Source organism: Hippocampus guttulatus, chromosome 8 (genome assembly GCF_054856545.1).
Source record: "Hippocampus guttulatus isolate MCC_2025c chromosome 8, RoL_Hgut_1.0, whole genome shotgun sequence".
NCBI classification, from domain to species: Eukaryota; Metazoa; Chordata; class Actinopteri; order Syngnathiformes; family Syngnathidae; genus Hippocampus; species Hippocampus guttulatus.
The window spans coordinates 3,554,592-3,577,456 of NC_141268.1; the positions used below are offsets into that span (position 1 = coordinate 3,554,592).

Here is a 22,865-nt window from a genome sequence, read left to right on the forward strand (position 1 = left end):
ACGAGCGTAGCCATGTTGAGACACTAACACGAGTAAGAGTAAAGAGATTTTCATCTCTTTATAAACACACTTGCTAAACCCCAGTGGAACGAATAAAAGACACAGTGGACAAGACAGTTGTCGTAAAAAATATATTTGAACAAAAAGGGTAACACACAGATTGGCAGAAAAACGTGTCCGTCCGACTTCGAGTGTCGTCTCAGCTAGCTTAGCTTAGCTGTTGTCTTGTGTGACGTCGTTGCGTCGGCGCTGATTGGTTGAAATCAAAAGACGCGCTTGCGTCGTGTTCGCGCTGAAGCACGCACAACAGAGAGCAGCGGACTATGTACTGCTGAGGCTCGCTTAGCTTGAGTGGCATCGCCACAACAGGAGTACCCTCGCCTCGCATTCTCATGGCCTCGCCATATCTCGGAGATTTCGAAATTTCGGCGAGAACGGAAGCCCCAAAGGGTACACGTGTGCACACAAAAGGAAGATTAATCATTGAATGTCGAATATTGGAATAGTGTTTTGTGTAAACTAATTCATGCGTGATCGGCCAGGATAAGAACCACTGGATTAGAGGCTCTATGAATAAATTAGATTTGACTTGAGTGTTGATGGCCCAAAATATTTTATTTGTGAAACATGTTTAATTGTAAAGAGCCTGACAGTCATCACCTTAACACATATGCACATTTATGCTTGTGATGTCCCAACTTGACTCATGCAAAAAAAAGTGCTCTTCTTCAATTTTCATCACATATTAATATTATTACTCCAGTATTCTTTTCGATGTGCTACAAATCCTGTTTATTATTCTTTTTTTTTTTTTTTTACTGTGACTCGAGATGATATTCCAAAACAATTTCTCTATCCAGATATGCGTCCAAGGATGCTTGGCCTGAAAAATCAACTGATAAAAGTCATTGAGAACAACCGCACCTTTCTGGACTGCCCCTTCTTCGGTTCCCCTATTCCAGAGTTACGCTGGTAAGCACGTGTAAAAAGTCGCACTGGTGTTTCCGAACTGAATTAAATTGTCCATCTTTGTAACTTTTTTGTTTCATCCCAGGTTTAAGAATGGACAGGGCAGTGGTCTGGATGGCGGACAGTACCGTGTTTACGTGAACGGCACCCTGGAGATCAAACGTGCCAGAGCAGTGGATGAGGGCACCTACACCTGCGTGGCCAGCAGCATTCTGGGCATGGCCGAAAACCAGGTCCGCCTGGAGGTCAAAGGTCAGACACCGCATCCGTGCGAGGGAGTCACAATGTGACGCCACTATCACTCATCTCTCATTCTGACACTGAGGTTTTAACCATGTATCTTTTTGCTGCATTGGATCCTGTGTGAGCTCTTTCTTTGTGCCAAATAGCCGACGCAGCTTGGTAAAACACATAGCTTGTGCCTTTCTCTGCTGTTTCTGAAAAGGTCATTAAGTGCCTGTTTTTTTTTCCTGCATCAACACTCAGATCAACATATATACCAGATACTGTTTGTGGACATAGCCAGGAGATATGGTTTTCCATTTCAGTGCTCTTCCAATTGAATTTGTACCCAAAGAGCTGTGATAGAATCACTTAAGTGTGTGTATGTGTCCCTCTTCAAATTCATTCTTTCTTAGAGCCAAGCCGTATAGTTTTTGCTCCCGAGCACCAGTCAGCCGTCAGGGGGTCCACAGCTCGTTTCAACTGTAAGGTGAAGTTTGATCCCAGCCTTCCCGTCACCGTGACTTGGACAAAGGATGACAAGCCGATCCACCTAGGACGGAGGTAACAGCCTATCTGGGTGGCCTTCACATGCAGCTCAGCATTTTAGACCTGAAGCTGAGTTGATAAATTATGTTTTTTAGTTATCATACATTTGCATATTATTAATGATAAATTGATTATGCTTGCAATGAAGACCACTAATGCTTTTAATAAAGATATGCTCACAATTATAATAAAGAATGCTTAGTGCACTGTGTGACAGTTGAGGGACGCAACCACCTTTCCGAGAAAGCGGTTGGAAAGAGAATAGTATTAACTCAACTCAACTCAACTCAACGCAACTGTATTTATAGAGCACTTTCAAACAGCCATCGCTGCATACAAAGTGCTATACATGGAGCAATTTAACATATACAACAAACAGTAAAACAAATCGGTAATAAAGACGGTAGAAAGCACCGAACAGCAAAACCAAGAACAAATCTAAGTCATGCTGAGTCGAATGCCAAAGAATGAATACAAGTGAGTTTTGAAGCGGGTTTTGAAGATGGGCAGCGAGGAGGCTTGCCGAATGTTCAGCGGGAGGTCATTCCAGAGAGAGGGACCAGCAACAGAAAAGGCTTGATGCCCTCTGAGCCTCAGTTTAGTTCTTGGTACTTCTAATAATGTCTGGTCCGCAGACCTGAGGCAGGTGTGTCGTGGCGGATGAGCTCAGAGAGGTCAGGTGGCGCGAGGTCATTTCGAGATTTGAAAACAAATAAGAGGATCTTGAAAATAACTCTAAAATGTAGGGGGAGCCAGTGAAGGGATGCCAGAGTAGGAGTTATCTGCTCCCTCTTACGAGTACCAGTCACGAGGCGAGCAGTGGCATTCTGGACCAGCTGAAGGCGCTTAATGGAGGACTGGCTGACTCCAAAGTAAAGGGCATTGCAGTAATCGAGCCGGGATGTGACAAAGGCATGAATTACTGTCTCAAAGTGTTCAGGAGAGAGGAGAGGTTTTACTTTGGCCAGCTGTCTTAGGTGAAAGAAGCTGGATTTAACAGCGGCACCAATTTAAATTAAGACAAAATAAGAGCAAGTTCGGACAACCAACTTACTTGGTGTTTTTCTTATGATTGCACATATGTTCGTAATTTTCACTCACATACACACACATTGTCAAACAAGTTCAGTGTGTCTTCAACAGCCCTCACCCTTTCGGTTGGACACCACCATGTATTAGATTCCCAATGAGAAATAAATGAGAGGGCGAGCGGGGAGATCCTTGGGTGACGTGCAGAGAACTGAAACCTAATGCTTCTCCTTGTTCCACCATCAAGAGATTTGGTCCCAGAATCCAGTGTCTCCTCTCCTCATTGGGTCTTTATGATGAATATCTATTTGATAACTCTGACATCAGTTATATCAAAATGAGGAGCATTTGAGGAATATTAATTACTGTGCAAAATGTCCTTCTTAAATGGTGGGGAGCATGTATTTATTTACTCACCTGCAGGCAACTGTACCAGGCATTCATTGGAACTGAAATGATTTGGCAGGCAGGGGTCCATTATAATAATAATAATAATTATTATTATTAATTTTTATTTAGTATTTATTTTATGATATACATAGTACTACCAATAAACATGAATAATTTTGATTAAAATAAAATATGTGATAGACAACGTTACTCAATTCTCTACCATATTATTATAACTATGTTTTGATATTAATTTATTGTAGTCATGATATAAACACAGGGATGGGCAACTGGAGATCACATTCTGAGTTGGCCCTTGATTATTTTTAAACTATATTCTTGTTTTCCTTCCCCCATTAGCAGCAGCAATAGCATGACATTTATTTCATGATTAATTATTTCATCTGTGTATCTATGAGTGACGTCTACCATGAAACATAGATGATAGTGATGACGTTTATTTGAGGCAAAGCATCAACGATGCACCTGATGACTAATGTAAAAAAAAACTGTCTAATATTGCCACAATATCAGAAAATACGGTATTTAGGTTTTAATTTCTAATCCACTCTCGCTTGATATACCTTTTTTTTTTTCAGCAAAATGTGTTTTTGGAATTTCTTCCCACTGTTGTTTAATTCATTTGTGACTATTGTAGTCGGTAGTAAACCATAAATAAAGATAGTGTATGTTATGTAATGACTTGCCTTTGTCGTTCATTGTCTACCAGGCTGAGGAAAGATGACGAATCACTGACCATCGCGAACATCAACGAGGCAGATGAAGGAACTTACATGTGTACTGTTAAAACAGAGATTGACCAGGACTCAGCCTCGGCCCGTCTCACTGTGTTAGGTACACTTACATACTGTACACCGGGGTGTTGAAAGAGCATTTAACTTCAGTTTGAGAAGCAACACTGGGGGGGACTCCACACACAGACAAAAGTTGACATACAGACACTGAGACACACCAAGCCTTTGTTGTTGTATGTTGCCTGCATATCATGCATGATGCTAGTCATATAAACACTAATTACATTGTCTGTACTTCAACTTTCTTTTAACTGCATGGATTGTATCTTATACAATAATATATTTTCTTTGTTCTGTTGTCGTATTATAGTAAAAATGAACCGTGTGTCTCGGATCTGCTTTGAAACATTTGAGACATTTGCAATGATGGTTGTCCCAGGAATAATATGCAATATTCCATTTAAAAAAAAGTTGCACACGGGCTTAAATGGATAGTTATTTAATTATTGTTTGGGTACGAGAATGGCACCTTTTGTCACATTCCTGGCATGAATTTGAAATCATCAATTCAAATGTGTCTAATGTTTCGTAATATGTCTTATACTAATGCCTCCATTTATTGTGCACCGAATCACTTCTGTTCATAACAATTGTGCTTCCATACATTCTGACGAGCAGACTCATTGCAAACTCTAATACCCCTTTCCTGGCCCTTGACCCCGCCTTACAGAAGAAGCCTCCCTCAACCCCTCAGTTTCTAGTGCCTTGCCTCCAGGTAACATTCAACTTGGGTGGATTTTCTTCCCTTTCTTGTGTTTCATTACTGCTTTGCCTTATTTTACCGGTTTCACACGTGCCTCTTTTATGTAGGAATGATTGACCACTTACAATTCAGAGATTTTGAAGTGACTGCATTTGTACACTTATTTTATGCAAGCATGCCCCCAGTTCATATGTCTCACTTGTTCATTGGTAAATTAGTTTAACAGGTCCAAGCTATTTTGATGACTGTTTGGCTATGCACTGACTTTGCTCAAATCGGCTTATAATTTTAAACATACAGTACGTATGTAATATGCTTTAATATCTTGTTTCCTTGTAGACCGCCCAGACCCTCCTATGGATCTAGAACTGTCAGATCCAGCAGCCCGGAGTGTTCGCCTCACCTGGATCCCTGGAAATGACCACAGAAGCCCTGTGACAGGTCACTATGGAAACACACACACACACACACACACTAAAACAGGTCATTACCAACAACAGGACACTTTAAGAGGCAGGAAATACAATTTCTAAAATAACAAAACTGGTTAACTTTTGTACAGTGAGCTAAAAACAACAGGCTTACTTACAATAAGGCTTCATAATAAACCTATATTTACAGTTTCTTTCACTGGATTTGTTTTGCACGACTTGACTCCACTTTATTTTGATTGACCAATATAAGTTGTTTTTCAGATACCCTACCTCAATGTGAGATGGAAATATCGTGACGTTTTTGCGTAATCCAGCAAATGAACAAACAGTATGTAAAAAAAAAAAAAAAAAATGTAAAAAAAACAGTAGCTCTGGCCGGCACACTTTCACACTTAGCCGCTGTCATGAAGAATGAACGGATCATCACTGATAGAGTAACTTAGGTCCAGAGTAGAGATGATATTTATTCCTTGTATATTTCTGATTTTGTTTGGCACACCTTTGCAGAGTTTTTGGTCCAGTTTGAGGAAGACCGCTGGGAGCCAGGTCGATGGCAGGATCTGGCCACCTATCCTGGGGACCTCAACTCCGTCATTCTGCAGCTCGCTCCCTTTGTCAACTACCAGTTCAGAGTTATCGCCATCAATGCAGTGGGCCAGAGTGCGGCGAGCGTCCCCTCACCAAAATACCAAACCAGTAGCGCTGGTGAGTAGCATCCTGCTTGGTTTTCAGTCGATGGAAAATTAGTCTTAAAAAATAACAGCAAGCGAAAACATTACCGTATATTTACCCAGAGGTCAACAGGCTGTGAAAGATCACAAATCACCTCAACCCGTTATACATATTATCTATGTATCACTTGATAAGGACATTCTGTTATATTTCACATAAAGCTCCTGATGTCATACCCAGAGGCCTCCGAGGCTGGGGCTCAGAGAAAGACAACATGGAAATCACTTGGGAGGTAAGTTATGTGCATCGTAGGCAGTAACAGCATATTGCGTGAGGGTTTAAATGAGTTGGGCACTTGTGTACCACATCCAAGCGTGTTATATACTTAATCATGTAATTACATCCCTTTTACTGTTACCTCTTGCCCCCAAATAATTTTAAGTACGGGTACAATATTTTCTGCACTATAAGGCGCACCTAAAGGTATTCAATTTTCTCAAAAGCCGACAGTGCGCTTTATAATCTGACGCACCTTCTGTATGGATCAATATTTTGATTTCTTGGAAATAGTATTTTAAATGTTCTGTAAAGCGCTGTGTTACAGCTGCAGCGGTTATGAAAGTTCAATTTAAATAAAGCATGTTGATTTGTATTGTATTCCCTTTAGCATCTAGTGGATGTATAATGCAACTGCAGACACTATTGTAGCTTCTACTCAATGTGCCTTTCAATGCGGTGCACCTTATTTATGAAAAAGGTTTTAACATAGGCCATTCATTGAATGTGTGCCTTACATTCTGAAATGCCTTAAAGCGCGGAAAATACGGTAATATCCTATTTATAGGGTTGGGCAGTAGCGATGTTGTAAGAAGCAGTATTGCTAATTTAACTATGTTTTTCTGTGGTGTGGTCATAACATTGCGGTTTTCAACATTAAATACTGTTTTAGTAGTTTTGCAACGCGGCAGGGTGGACGACTGGTTAGCACATTCGCCTCACAGTGCAGAAGTCGAGGGTTCGAGTCTGGGCTCCGACCTTGCTGTGTGGACTTTGCATGTTCCTGCATGGGTTTTCTCTGGGTATTCCGGTTTCCTCCCACATTCTAAAAACATGTACTGTAGGTTGATTGAATGCTCCAAATTGTCCCTAGGTGTTGAATGTTTGTTTGTCTATGTGTGCCCTACGATTGGGTAGCAATCACTTCAGGGTGTACTCCGCCTACTGCCCGAAGTCAACCGGGATAGGCTCTAGTCGTAGTAGGCGTAGTAAATGTTATTTTGATTAACTTACTTTAGCTCACTACGTTTTTCAAGTAGGGAACACAACAATGTTTATTCATAATGGTATCTAGCAAATGTGTACAAATAAGCATCTATTTTCCATTCATATTTATTTCTTCAGCCACTGCTTGATCTGGAGAAAAACGGCCCTAATTTGCACTACAGTGTGTGGTGGAGACGAAAAGATTCTGATGGGGAGTGGAACAATGTGACTACAACAGGAACCAAACATGTTGTCCACAACACAGAAACCTATGTACCATATGAGATCAAAATCCAGGCCAGAAATGAGCTTGGAGCAGGACCAGAGTCTAATCTGGTAATTGGATACTCAGGAGAAGACAGTAAGTTGATGCACACATCATCCAAAATCTGAGCAATCTTTTTTGCTACATTCGGTTTAGGTGGTTTTTAAGCCTTTTTGTAGGCTCCATGTTTTATTTTATACGGGTAAGTATTCTCAAGTAAGAAATCATATTTGTGTTGACCAATCTTTCCTAATAACCAAGTTTCCTTATGTGGGAAACGACTATGGTCAATGTTCTTTATGATAATGCAAGTATGTTAACAAAATACATGTGAAACAACACAAGCAATAAAATGTGAAAACATATGGTCCAAAAACTGTGTATAGCACAAAAACTGCATCATACAGTACATGTGAACAAAATACAGTTTAACAAAACATGTCACAAAATCAGGATTATTTGCTAATATAATTTGAAAAGATAATAAAAGATAATTTGCTCCAAAATGAGACTAGTAACACACGTGGTGGATTATCATTCCACTCATTAACTGTCTCTAACTTTACCTCCCCTCGATCACCACACAAGACAGCGTTGCTCAGCTGATGTCGTGCAACGAAATTTTGAAGCCAGCCACGGGATGCTTCGAAGTCCTCGATGACCATAGTTCGCGCGATGGAACTCACCTTCTCTTTAATTAGCGGTCAAGTTAGCGATAGTTTTTTAGCACAATAACAGGTAAAGCATTCCGGGAAACGTTCGTTTACTTGACTGTTCATCGAGCCACAAGTAATTTACTCTGAGCAGCTAATCGGATGCATTCCACTCTTTCTTCCACGGTCATTATCATTCCTCTTCTTTTGGATGCCACAATCTACAGGACGTAAATGGAAATGAATGGAATACAAAATCGTTTGCGATTCCAGTAAAACCCATGCCATTAGAGTCACTTACAGGTCACCATTTTGGATCCAATGAGAGTAAATAGCGGCGCAGACACAGTTATTCTGCAGTATCGAGCGGGACTTGCTTGAGTTTGCGCTCCTGCGGGCTTCCATATGGCTTCCGGGTACCGGAACGTCTGTTGTTATGAATCGATCGCTAATGTAATATCGTAGTCCAAATTTTAATGCATGGGTTTTTATTCCGGGTGAGAAAATTTCTGTTTGACAGAAGTCCGTTGGCAGGAATACTTGTGAAATATATGAATATTCTTCTTCCATTTGTTATAATTTCATGTGTATGTATTTAAGAAGAACATTGGTGTTTCAATATTATGCTTTATATATTCAAGCCAGGAGTAACTTAACGACAAAGCTATGACTACAAGATTAATAATAATAATAATAATGCATCACTTTACAGCAGGGGTGTTTGTGCTCTTTTTGTCGCGGGGCTTTTTGGAGTTACGTCTTCTCTCTGAGGGCCTTTATGGCAGTGAAGCCAAATAAATGTTTAAACTTCTTATCGCATTATTACTTGTACACAACAGATTGATGCGTTACCAGTTTTGAAATCAGTCAAATCAACTATAATAGTTTGATAAATTATTGTTCAAGTGAGTGTATTTCAGGGTAAGAAACTACAGGAATTGCAAAATCTCAACGTTATTTACCAAGGATCCTGCAAGTTGATACACATGATTTGCTTTCGAGGGCCACATAAAATTATGTGGTGGGCTGGATCTGGCCCCCAGGCCTTGAGTTTAACACGTGTGCTTTACAGTATGTTCATCTTTTGTGAATTTTTAAAAAACATTTTTTGGTCTTTCACTCTCTGCGTCACCTTTTTGTCTTCAGAACCCACCAGCGCTCCGACAGACTTGCACATTTCAAAGGTGGACAGTACTAAAGGAAACATCCACTGGAAGCCTGTGAACCAGGATTCAGTCCGGGGAGAATTTAAGGAGTACAGAGTAAGACTGTTTGTTTGTTTGTTTGTTTGTTGAAGATATAAAACACAATACAACAACAAATTGACAAAAGTGAAGGCAAGCAAAAATTGTAAAAAGGAAAAGAAAAGAAACCTGTCATCATCACAATTCTATGTTCAAAGGAGTAGGAAGACTGGCGCCAATTCAATGAGCGCAGAGCGTTCTTATTCATTATTTCTTTCTCCTTTGCAATCCCAACCTTTTTATTTTCCCCCTTTCTCTGCATTGTGTCCCTTCCAGCTGTACTACTGGCGTAAGGCCAGTCATGTCCCTGGTCTGGTGTTTAGTAAGGAGAACAAGACCAAAGGTTTTTACACAACCATGGCCCAGCCGTCTGCCATCCTCAGTGACCTTGTGCCCTTTTCGCGCTACCAGATGTTTATGGTTGTAGCAAACAATCATTATGAGGGTCCACCTAGCAACTCTGTTGAATTCAGCACAAAGGAAGGAGGTAATGAATTTATATACTGTACCTAACAAAATGTCTTCTCACCACATGAAGTGGTATACAGTAACTCAAAGCATTTGATCAGGATTTTTTTTTTAATGTCTTTTTTTTTCTTTGCAAATATGTAAATCTGTTCTTGGCTGGCAACCAATTCAGGGTGTACCCCGTCGACTGGGCTGTCTTTAATGTTTAAATATTGAATGAATTTCATTGCTGACATTCATTTTAGCATATACTGTAAATGTGGAATCTTTATTTCAGTTGTGTCCGTAACTACCGGGGTTTTGTAACCTTTTAAATATCTTTTTTTTTCTGTGTGTGTTTGTGAATGTGCAGTGCCTGATGCTGCCAGTTTTTTCAGGATCAAGCGAAGAGGTTTTGATTCCATTCACCTAGAATGGGGCAAACCTACGGAGCCAAATGGCCTTCTGATTGGATACCGGCTCAAATACCAAGCAGGTTTAGCATTTTACTTTTCATACTTAAATTTTGCTCGTCAGTGGATGGAAACACCCTTCACTCCAGCTGGACCTGAAACAAAAACAGACAGACATGACTCTCTCTCTCTCTCTCTCTCTTTCACACACAGACACACACACACACACTTATTTTCAAAACGAATCTCTTTTTTTCTTGGTACATACTGTACATCATCAAGGAGGATGTAGACCTCTTCAGACCACACTCTTGGGTTACGATGGTCATTTTTACTGATCAAGACATGAAACAAAGTAGATGTGAACCCTCTTGTTTCATCTCTTTTTTCCAAAAATAGCAACAGAATCAGATTTATTAGCCAAGTGTGCAACTAATTTACTTCCCAGTCACAGCCCGTTCAGAGGAACATAAACAAGACAGCAATAGCCAACATGGGAAAGATAAAACAAGAAGCCTGGCGGGTCGCTGTTAAAATAAAAGAATCAATAAAGTTTGATATCACAATTGACTGAATCGATAATGGAATCTGAATTATTAAAAATCTTAGAAATGTCCATCCCTACTCATGAAACAGGCCTACACAAAAATGATGGCGCCACTAGAAAAGATTGAAAGTAATTTGACCGCAGGGAGATGTTCAACCAAAGTGTGTCCTCTAACTGGCATCACAGATGTCTTAAACATGGAAGGAATCAATTGGAAAATGAATAATGAATTGTAGAGACGGACAACACAAATGGCAAAAAAAGAACCCAGAACAACCTCTGAAGAAATTAAAGGTCAACTCCAAGCTCAAGGTACATCAGTATCAGATCAAACCATCCGTTGTCGTGGGAGCCAACATGTACTTCACAAGAGCCAACCAAGCAACACACCACTGTTGAAAAGGAATCATTGGACATGGAGGAGCCTGTGTTATGTTCTGGAGTGATGTTGCTGGATTGAGCACAGGGGTGTCTTGAATTTGTGTAGGATACAATGAAATCTCAAGACTATCAAGTCTAGAAAGTAATGTGTGGCTCACTGTCAAAAAGCTTGGTCTGAATTGACAGATCAAGGGTCGTACAAAAGGATTATGGCCCAAAATACAGCTAAAACCACCCAATAATGACGAAAAACAAAACTATTCTGAAGTAGTCTTTTATGAGCCTTGATTTTTAATCCTGTTGAATAGCTGTGGATGGAGCTAAAAGATGCAGTCCGGAGAAAGCGCCCTCTCTTAATAGGAGCTGTTTGCTCATAAAGACTCATGAGGTCATTGCCTCAAAAAGGTTGTGCAACAAAATATTATGCTACAGGTCCCATCATTTTTGTCCAGGCTTGTTTCATTAGTTTCTTTTAAAAATAATTATGTTTGAAACACGATCCAAAAGCAATTGCACTGGTTAATTTTCAGAAGTCAACATCATTATTGTCTTTTTTCTTTCTTTTATTATTTTTTTGTCCATCAACCGAGGGCTAACGACAGTTTTGTCCATGTGTGTATTTGTATCTTTCACTCACTGATGTGTGTGTGTGTGTGTGTGTGTGTGTGTGTGTGTGTGTGTGTGTGTGTGTGTGTGTGTGTGTTCAGCCAATGGATCGAGAGAGGGTCGACCTCATCTTGAGACTTTCCTTCCAAATGTAACCGAGTTCACTCTCCGTCTTCCGGATCGATCAACCCGCTACAATTTCTACCTGTCAGCGCTCACCGCGGTGGGAGCAGGGGAGGTCATTATTGAGGAATCTCCTTTCTTTGCCAATGAAGGTGAGTGTTTATCTGTGGTCTGGTTGGCTAACAACAAAATCAAGGACATAACACCTGGTCTTATCCGACACACTCTTGACAAAAATATTGCACACGGATGAAGGTGCACCAGTGAATTGGTTTCTCACTTCCTGTGGCAAAGTTCCTTTCTTTTTAAATGAATTGGAAAGCGTGTGGCAAAATCAAGCTCAGCCCAAAACTTATGACCGTAAAAGTGATTCAATCAGAAGCACTGGTGGACAGACCCAAGAAAGCAGGAAACACTCACCCTGGTGTTTCTGCCCTTTTTAAACGACATTCTCTTGCGCTCCTTTTTCATTTTTCCATGCCGAGATGTCTCTCACTGATACGCTAAAGCATTGAGTTTGGGATGACAATTACCATCCTCCCTTCGTATCTGCACATACACAGTATGATGGGACACTGCCTGTACTTGTATAGAAGTATCTTTTTTCAGTCTCCTCTACATTCTATTTCCCTCGCATGCAGATGAACTCAAAGTCACAATGCTGTATTTGTGGTGAAATGTCACTGGGGTTCCTTTTAAAATGGATATGAGTGGTTTGTGGGCAGTCTCTGCCGAATAGTGGGCAATCCAGACAATGAAACCCACGGCCAAACACAAAGGCCAAAGTCTCATTTTCTATGTGGGTGTAGCGTTTCCCTGTCTCGGACTTATGATGTCTCAGTGGAGAATGCACCCAAACACTCCGGGGTTATCTTATCTAGAAGTAAGCTTGGGAATGTATCCATCAAAGGAGTTGATTACCCCAAACCATGGCTTGCATATCGGTAGGGGCAGAAATGTCCAATAAACTTGCACTTTTGTCTGATCAGGTTCCACCCCTTCACGTGGTCATTAGGGTGATCCCAACAAGGCACTTTTCTCTGTTCAGTCTAAAATAATTTAATATTTTCTTTCAGCTGTTGTCCTGGCTTTCATCATGTTTTGGTGTCTATTTCCCAAAAGAATCAAGTCATCTATGCAGACTTTGGTACCTTCCAAACCATCGACCAGTATTATGGACACTGAAATACCTCTTATGCTGTGCTTATGCAAAAACCCAAGAAACGGCCATACAGTGGACCCCCCCTTAATTTACACGTAACGAATCGTCTTTTATTTACTTCGTTCATTCAAATCTATGTCAAATGACGACAAAAAAGTTATTGCGTCATACGCTGGCGATGATACGCCGTATCATATCAAATCGTAATCCCACTGAGTTGAACCGAATCGTTCCTCTTTCAAATAGAACCACCTTTGAATCATGTCGCACCTCACATATCAAAAACCGTGTCGAATCGTGTTTTGTGGAGAGATGCACACCCCTAATATACAGGACAGAGAGAGAGAGAGTCATGTACAGGTATACTAGCCAAAGTACCCGGTACCTCTGGCTAGCACAAGGAGACCTGTGTACCATTACTGACCTACTGCCAAACTGGTCAATCTGTAAGATAGTGTTCTCCACGGAATCTCTGTCACGTCAGTCACATATGCTGAGCGTGAACCTGCTCTCATCCGTGAAGAGCACAGGGCGCCAATGGCAAATTTGCTAATCTTGATGTTCTGTGGCAAATACTAAACAGACTGCACAGTGGTGGGCTGAAAGCACAGGACCCATTTGTGTGAAGTTTCTCAACCCATGTGATCTACATTTGCCTAGTGTTATGTTTTTGTCCATTTTTCCAATTTATGTTCTCATACTTGTTCAAATCAATACTGATTGATTCTGATCTCTTAGGAACATTCAATTATAATTTTGACTTTGGATAAATGCAATATGAATACAATACAATCAGAATCAGAATCAGAATCATCTTTATTGGCCAAGTATGTAGAACACACAAGGAATTTGTCTCCGGTATAACACGCTGCATTAGTATCATCGTAAACAACAAATCATTGAACCATTTCAGAGTAATCAACGTTGGGGGAGTAGTCAGCTATATATGGAAAACATGATACAACTTCATGAAAATACTGTGAACTACAATGCGCTGGTCTGAGCCATGAAATGCTACTAATCCTGTAATATTCTTGACAATGTTAAAAACGCAAACATTCAGACAAATTGTTTTGGCAGTGAATTTCTATAGTTTGGCAGCATTAGGATGGGATTTTCCCAAATGTTTCACCTTTTGACCTTGTTTGTTTGCATTTGTGAACATATTTTATTTTGGGGGACATTGAAGTATCTGAGTTTCAAAAATTGGTTTGAAAAATGCATCCAAGTAATCGAAACCGAACCATGAATTTTGCGTATCGTGCACCTATCAGCTTGTCAGGTTATGCTGCCCCATATCGAGTCAAGTGAGACGCCACTACTTAAAAATGAAAGCCAAGTAAGGCATTGAATATCCAGGTCTTGCAGAGTACAACTTGTGCGTTTTTATTTTGAAGTTGACCCTTGCGCAGCATTGTGTAGCATATGAACAACCGTTGTCATGGCGGCTGACTTGACTGGGCTAGCTCGGGCACGAACAACTACATTCGCCTTAATAGACAGAGGCCTAACGTGTTGGAGGAGAGCCCACGGCAAAACTGTGTATCGCTGTACCACGACCCCAACGGACCATCATAATGTCCTTGCGGTCCGTAGTGCGGAAAAAAAGATTAGGCACTGGAGCATTGCCCTAGAGATGTGTGCTAAATTGACAGCTAATCACAGGGTCCCGTACTGCTAGTCAGAGGTGGCTAATTAACTTTTCAAATGGGCCATGCAACTTCATTGTGTTAAATATTAATTTAATGGATCTTTATAACACAGTAAATTGTATTGTTTTAAGAAGCTGCCATTCTGTAGCCATTGTATGTTATAATTAGGATAGTCCAAATGGTAATGGTTAGCTCACGAGGTAGCAGACGGCCACTGTGGCTGGCCGTCTACTCTAAAGAAAACAAGCAAACAAAGTAAAACAAAATGTTGGTCCATCAAGCAGCTTGAGTATCAAACTGCAGCTTAATTTGTGGCCATCATTTGTTCCTCTTACAACGCCTGCAGCTCTTTGGGGGTCTCACGGGTGAGGATTTTATTCCTGTGCAAAACGTCCAGACGGGCAGAGAAAAAAAAAAAGAACTTTTTGGTTGAGAGGTTTTTTGACCCTGTTAAAAGTAGCCCACCTCCTTGCAACATCACCAAATTTCAATTGTTCATGTTGCGGGGTCCAGTCAAGCACTTTCTTCTCACTTGGAAACGATGAAAATAGACTACAAAGGGCTTAGGCCTTCCTCCCAGTACCGAGTGCTCTCTGAGCTCCAGTGGATTGGAGCGCACCTCAGGGCTGAGGTTCTGTGTAAGATATAAACTCGGTTGGGTCTCAGCCCTTTTCATCACCCTTGGGAATATTATTTTTTCTCAGTTGACCCAACGAGATCTATTCGCAAAGTCCTCAAGTTGGTCTTGTCGCAATTTATTGAGCTTCAAGTCACTCCACTTTTGTCTCCCCGGCCAAAGTTTCCGTCGCCGTGGGATGGTCATTCAAGCTACTCCCCATCCAGGGAATGCATCCAACGATGCTTGTAAAGGTTTAATCGAATCTTGGATTAACACTGGCATGTCCTCCCTAAGCGTAAGACATCGTTTATCCACTTCCACAACAAGTAGGCTCATGGATAGAGCATCCAGGAAGCCAGGAGTCTAGTCAGGGTTGGAGCCATTCGCAGCCATTTTAGCTACGGTAGTTTGATAAGTCGCTGTGCTTGTCCAAGTGATTGGAAGACCCAGCGAAGCGTTCATTTTGACCTTCAAACCACTCATTGTACTGTCAAGAACAGACTTCACCTTTATACCGTCACATAACGCTCTCTTAAATACTTGTAAATAGTGTTTGAGAAAAAACTTCTCAGCTGGGAGACCACACTACGTACGACTTTCTCCTGACAACATCGGCATAACCCAATAAACAATTTCCACGAAAAATGGGGGTTGACTCCACCCACAAAAAAATAAAAAAAAATAACAAACCTGAAAAAATGCCGACGGGTGAATATGCGGAGCCGAACCGTGAGTATGTGGGGTTCCGCTGTATTCTTGCAACCTGTTTCTGACAAACTGTTGCACTGAATCATGCTAAGTCTGACAATATTGAACTGTTTACAATTGACAAGAAAATATTTAATGTCACTCTATCTTACTTTGAATGAGTCTTATTCATTATTTGGTAACAGAAGCAGTTGGCACCTGAAAAAGTGATCGCTGTTCTGATTCATTTCTACTTCAAAGCTATGAAAGAAAATATGGCCTATGCTGATCAGCCAAGAAACCAGAGACTCTGGTCCAAAAATCCAAACACAATTTAAGAAGCACTGTGTTCGTAGTTTCAACAAATGGGACAAGTGTGGAACAAACCCAGCCAAGCTACAGTACAAAAGGGGGACTGTTAGTGTGTGAGGATATTTGTTTTATCTACAGATCAAAATTATAGTTATTGTCCCCATCTTCTGTCCAACACGTCCCCTCTTCATTGTCTCTTCTGTTCTCTGTGTTGGCAGAAAACTTTACTGATGCTACAGGTCTAGGTAATTGAGAATGAAGCACATCTCTGCCTGTTCCCAAATCCATCCTCCATGTTTCACTTTATATCTCTCCATCTGAGCATGTAGCAGCAGTGCAGTCCCATTTTTTTTCAGAAGCGGTTCAGTGCTTGCAAGTAAAATGTCGACCCCCCCCCCAAAAAAAACAACCACCCATGTTCAGCGCCAGTTACTGCCGCATCAATTTCATGCAAGTATCCTGTTTCCAGAATTAAATAAAACAACGTGTAAAATACGACAGCATAGAAACAAGTTCAGATTTCCCAGCAAGTAAAATTGACAGCAAAGGTTTCGATGAATGTGATGTAAATCTGAGGAAGGGATACCAAATTGCCATTACTTAAATCTAGTTTAATCTAATCTCTGAAATGCTCACATGGTATTACAAATACATAAGCTATAAAAAAAAAAGTTGAATTGGAAAAAATGAACCCTTTTGTGTAGAGAACTACAGTCTCGTTATTCCCTTTGTCATGGATTCATCTCGATTATATTAGACATCATTCACCTGGGGACAATTTTAATGCAATAATTAACACTAGAAATGGACTGTGCTGCTGTTTATGCTTCATTTTTTTCTTTTCTCCAATGTCTATCAGCAGGCCTGCCTTCTGATTGCTCCTTTTGCTTTGTCCAAAGCTGTGGTTATTTGCCATCAGGGATTGAATGCGACCATTAATATTGGTCATATCTCGATTGGATAATAGATACGCCGCAAAAATAAATCACATTGCATATTTCACACAATAATGTGGTGTACAATTGGTTCGTTTTCATCTGTGCACCTGATTCCCTTTTCACCCTGAACAACTCCTGAGTCTTCATTGACCCCATCCATAGTTACCGTATGTTGACCTTGTATTTTGAGATTTCTTTGGAACTGATCCCTGATGGTATTGTACAATCTTGCAGTATTCCTACATTTTGCCAACTGCAGCCAGTTCGACTTCTGTCGCGACATCTATTTTTACACGGTTTGTCACGAAATGCAGCTAACCACAGGCATGTTGCTCTGATTGTGCTTGGAATGGAAGAAAACATGGTGTCCATGGTGGACAGCACACACGACTGTCAAGCTCACTTACTCACTTGCTTGATCATTTTGGTTCTTCCGCCGTTATCCATCATGTCTATTCACTGGTTCAGTCAGACATGGGACATTTGATTGAACTGGTTGCATTACTGCTTTTGCATTTGCTCCCAAACATGACAATGTCGTCATTGCTTTCGAGCATGCTTGGGAAATATGATGCAAGCATGCTGGCATTTGGGCCCCAAGAGAGATTTGTGATGGAAGCATTAGTCATAGAAGCTTTGGTGGCTGGAGATGACTTGAACGTCAAGGTACAGTATGAGGCAACGTGATGAACAGTTCTTGTTGGAACCTTTGATCAAGGGTATCCAATTTGAACTGGCCACACACACAAAAAACAACAACAACAATACAACTTGTAGTTGCATCAGTGTTTAATCTTTGTCTGGGAGAGGTAATGTTTTTGCTGGAGCACAATTCTCAAGAACTCTGAATACTTGCTTTGCCAGAACAACATATGGAATAACAACCAAAAATGTATACACATATCATAATACTACCATAACTGTACACGTGAGTATAAAAAGTCGACACACCCTTGTTCAAATGCCATGTCCTTGTGTTTGACGTCCCACATATTGATACCAAGATAAATCATTCCAAAACTTTTTCTACCATAACCCGGAACCTGTACAACTCAACTGATGAAAACAAAACAAAAAAAAAACCTCAAGAAATGATGACCAATTCAGGACTACCCCTTCTTTCGCCCAAAGTATTATAGGTTCTACTTCACCCCCAACCGTACAGAAATCCATTTTCTGAAAGCTTTTCAATAGGGGAAGCAAATATAACAACTGAGACCATGTGGTTGCACAAGTGTGCACACCTTCTTCTCACCAAAGATTTGGCTGTGTTCAGAAGCATTCAAACTCAACTCAATCATAAATGGGAGTCAGCACACACCTGCCACCTTTTAAAATGCCTCAAATTAACCCCAAAAGAAGTTCAGATGTTCTAGTTTGAATTTCCTGACATTTTTGTACAAACATCTTCGTGCACAAGCCCTGGTCTACAGAGAGTTTCCATAGCATGAGATGGATCTGATTGTTTAATGGTGTATAGTCGAAAATATTCTATGGAAAATAGTGAAGCCAGTAATTATCAAGTGGAGAAAATATTATCAAAAGCTGGACATCCCTTCAAAATTGATGAAAATATAAGAAGAAAACTGGTCACGGAGACTGGCAAGAGGCGGACTGGAACATTGAGGAAGCTGCAGGAATTTCTGGCAAGTACTGTAATGGCTTTCTTCAAGCATGTGGCAACAATCTCACATTTTCTTCATACAGTGTCATGCCCTGATCTTACAAGGAAACCATTTATCAAAAACACATTAAAAATCTCCCAAATCCATGAGGTGAAATGTGTCATGGTCCGATGAAAACAAGGTTAAACTATTTGGCCACAATTCCAAAACATACAGTATTTTTGGTGGAAATATGACACCGCTGAACACCCAAAACAACCATCTCACAGCGAAGCATTGTGGTGGCAGCATCATGCTTTGGGGCTGTTTTTCTTCAGATGGAACTGAGCCCTTCGTCAAGTTGGATGGAATCACGAATGGTCCAAAATATCAGTCAGTGTGATCACAAAACCTTCAGCCTTCTGTAGAAAGCAAAATAATATCAGGAAAAGCCAACGAGAACAATGTAACTTTACTCGGGGATAATCACGGGTACTTTAAATAGTGGCAGGTGTGTGCTGATTTTCATTTGACATGAGTTTGAATGTGATTGGTTAATTCTGAATCTGAACAAGCCACACCCCGGTGATAAAAGGGTGTGCCCACTTGTGCATCCACATTATCTCAGTGATGTGTTTTTACTTTATTACTTATTTATTTTATTGAGTTACACTGGTCGCATGGGTCACGGTAATGGTGGAACAAGTTTTAAAATTACTGTATTTATCTTGTTCTCATTTTTATACCACAAAAAAAGGTGTGTGTATGTTGTAGAAGTATAAGTACAGAAAATATGTTTAGTTCAATCCCAGGGATAGAAACTCTCGCAACATTCTAGAAGGCAAAAATAACCAAAACACAACAGTTTTGTCTTCACTGACCAGCCACAGCATAATGACCACTTGCTCAATATAATACTCTATACAACAGCTGTATCAAATATTCTGTTTTTATGACAATAATGCTCTTTTTTAATTGACACCCTCAGAGAGGTCTTCATTGAACAATGTGTGTGTCCTCAACGAACCTTTTGTAGTATAACTAATGCAGTGATAACGACAACTGCTGCGTCTCACATTTTGTTCACCTCATTCCATGTTAACGTCAAAATTATTAGGAACAGTTCTTAACAACCGCAAATATGCAATCACAATCGTTATTTGACATCTCAAATGCTTGTCAAGGTTTAACGATACAGCCCTCGTGCCTGGTATCTTAAACAAGTGGTCATGACGTCGTGTCTGATTGGTGTACTGTGCTGTAATGTGTAGAGTACGCGTAATGTACGTAGGCTTCGATGTTTCTAATTAAAATATGCAGCAGAATGTAATATCGGCGTTTGTCCACTAGGTGGTAGCGCGACGCAATTTTCCACTTTGACTGGTCGTATAATGACTGACGACAGATGTGATTATTTAGGGTCACTTGTGGGAAATCGTTTTTGTTTCCACTCCAGCCTCGAACAAATTTGTTTTGTGTGTGTGTGTGTGTTAAATCCATTGTGCCCTGTCTTTAACTCTTTGTTCTTTCCCCACTCCTCCCTTGTAGTTGAGCTTACGGATGCCTCTTTGGCTTCAGCTTTCACTGTTACTCCTCCTCCTCTCGCTCCTCTCCCTTCCACTACTGCTGCTCCGACAACAATTAGTACCTCATCTTCTACCACTCCTCCTCCGACTACCACTGTTACAATGTCTACAACTGCTGAGACGACTACTGCCATCGATACAACTGAGGCAGCCACTCCCACACCACCTTCTGTGCTGGTCATCAACAAGAATATAGATGAGGATGTGTTTGGTACATTCAATTGTGATTTTCATGGCCTTAATATACAGTGGAACCTCTTGAGTTGAACATAATGTGTGGGAAGATAAAAGGCAAAAAGGCTTGTAAATTGCTCGGATTTGAATTCAACGTCGTTGCGACATTAGGTCGTGAGTCATTAGTCAACTGCGTGCACACTTCATGGTTGCTATTCGCCCACTCCACTCAGGAAAAATGACTGACTGCGACAACGCAGAGCACACACACACACACACACACATCAGTCCCCTTTTGGCGGCATGGAGGTTGCGCAGCAGTGCCACTTTCCACGTCATAAAGCATCATCCGTCATGTCATAAAACTGACTGAGAAAACAACAAGATGTGCAAAACTGTTATCTGGGCAAATGGTGACTAACTTTGAAGAATCCAAATTATAAAACGGATTCTGTTTTGAGGGCGGCACCATGGACGATTGGTTAGCCTGTCCATCACACAGTGCAGAGGTGCAGGGTTCGAGTTGGGAGAGGCTCCGGCACACCCACGACCCTCGTGAGGATAAACGGATTTGAAATGAATGGATGGATGGATTCTATTTTGATTACCAGCGTTTCGTTATCAAATAATCCCACCAGGCAGTGGGATTATTTGGTGGGCGACTGGTTAGCACATCCACCTCACAGTGCAGAGGTGCAGGGTTCGATTCCGGCTGCGGCCTTCCTGTGTGGAGTTTGCATGTTCTCCCTGTGCCTGTGTGGTTTTTCTCCGGGTCCTCCGGTTTCCTCCCACATTCCAAAAACATGCATGGTGGGCTAATGAAACACTCCAAATTGTCCCTAGGTGTGATTGTGAGCTCAGATGGTTGTTCTCCAATGTGTGTCCTGAGATTGGCTGGCAACCAGTTCAGGGTGTACTCCACTTACTGCCCGAAACAGCTGTGATAGGCGAGGATAAGCAGATTAGAAAACGGATGGGTGATTCCATCCATTTTCCGATCCGCTTATCCTCACAAGCGTCGCGGGGGGTGTCGGAGCCTATCCCAGCCGTCTTCGGGCAGTAGGCTGGGGACACCCTGAACCGGTTGCCAGCCAATCGCAGAGCACACACAGACAAACAACCACGCTCACACTCACACCAAGGGATAATTTCGAGTGTTCAATCAGCCTGCAATGCACGTTTTTGGAATGTGGGAGGAAACCGGAGGACCCGGAGAAAAACCACACAGGCACAGGGAGAACATGCAAACTCCACACGGAAAGGCCGGAGCTGGAATTGAACCCAGTACCTCTGCACTGTGAGGTCGACGCGCTAACCACTGGACCACCGGGCCATCCTGGGTGAGAACACACACACAATTTTTGTTTGTGAGGGGAGGGGGGCAAGTAGAGGAAAGAATCTCACTCACTTGAGGAAAAAATATGGTGCAATCCTGAAAAAAAATACTTCAATCTTTCGTCATTAATCTTTTTAAATCTCATTGGAACGGAGCCAAACAAAAGTTCCAACATTCCACTATGCCCAATGCAGATTCGTGATTCATCACAGAATATGACTTCCTTCCAGTCATCCACAGTCCATGAATGTTTTTTTTTCAGCCCACTCAAGCCTTGTTTGGTTCTGTTTAGGTGTGAAAGAAGGATTTTGTTTGGTTCGTGAAGGTAAATCCTGTTTCCTTTCTTACGGTTTGGTCACAGACGTTGACTCCACTTCTGCCCATTTGTACCTGAATTGTTATATTATATATTTTCTATTTTTAAGGCACATTCCTTGTAAATTCCATCCTGATGCCTTGAGGTTTCCCTTGGTCTACCAGGATGCTTCCCTTTTACAACCTTCACTGTCGGAATTTCAGACACTGCTTTCTGGGAGCAACCAACATCTTTTGTAACATTCCATCATATTTTACCATCTTTAAGAAATTGGATCATCCTATTTTTTGTATCAACTAATACTCTCGCGTTGGAGGTTCATGGCAATCCGCTTGGTGCAGCAGCTCTCCAAGTTGTGAGCACTCTAATCATAAGCAGATTCAATTTGATGCGGGTGTTTTTTTAGAACTGAAATTTACACGCTGTTTATACAGTATATTTGTTTTCCTCAGCATTGAGTGATTCCGTATTTTTCCTCTACTTGCTCTGAAAAAAATTGTGACAGACGACAGCACTTATATTACTTGCTGTTTTGGAGCATTTCTTAAGTCCCTAAGGGTGGCATTTTTGCCTTTTTTCCTCTAACATTAGTCATCCAAATGATCATCCTACTTTTTGAAATCATACAGCTCATGAGTCAAATTCTGTAAAACAAAAGGACAACTTTAACAGTGTTGAAAGGTGTTTGGCTTTAAAGGTTTCACTGTATGTACGATACGGTATGCGAAGTGAATTGTTCTCTCTCACCTTAAGA

The 22,865-nt window shown here is 41.0% G+C and overlaps 1 protein-coding gene across 11 annotated transcripts in view; it reads left to right on the forward strand.

Annotated features, from left to right (window-relative positions):
- Nucleotides 1-22,865, forward strand: part of nfasca (neurofascin homolog (chicken) a) — a 152,537-nt gene that overhangs the window by 103,329 nt on the left and 26,343 nt on the right. For 6 of the 11 annotated variants that reach the window (XR_015101552.1, XR_015101551.1, XM_086116996.1 and 3 more), the window contains 15 exons: nt 861-972; nt 1,055-1,221; nt 1,608-1,755; nt 3,890-4,014; nt 4,645-4,689; nt 5,017-5,118; nt 5,619-5,816; nt 6,005-6,075; nt 7,185-7,407; nt 9,111-9,226; nt 9,485-9,695; nt 10,029-10,151; nt 11,704-11,877; nt 16,376-16,402; nt 20,248-20,496. Coding sequence is in view for 9 of the 11 variants with exons in the window: in XM_086116996.1 (XP_085973122.1) it covers nt 861-972; nt 1,055-1,221; nt 1,608-1,755; nt 3,890-4,014; nt 4,645-4,689; nt 5,017-5,118; nt 5,619-5,816; nt 6,005-6,075; nt 7,185-7,407; nt 9,111-9,226; nt 9,485-9,695; nt 10,029-10,151; nt 11,704-11,877; nt 16,376-16,402; nt 20,248-20,496 (2,091 nt within the window). In the remaining 2 variants the exon portion in view is untranslated. The remainder of the gene's footprint in view (nt 1-860; nt 973-1,054; nt 1,222-1,607; nt 1,756-3,889; nt 4,015-4,644; nt 4,690-5,016; nt 5,119-5,618; nt 5,817-6,004; nt 6,076-7,184; nt 7,408-9,110; nt 9,227-9,484; nt 9,696-10,028; nt 10,152-11,703; nt 11,878-16,375; nt 16,403-20,247; nt 20,497-22,865) is intronic. The other 5 variants (XM_086117001.1, XM_086116998.1, XM_086117002.1 and 2 more) reach the window with 5 other exon arrangements.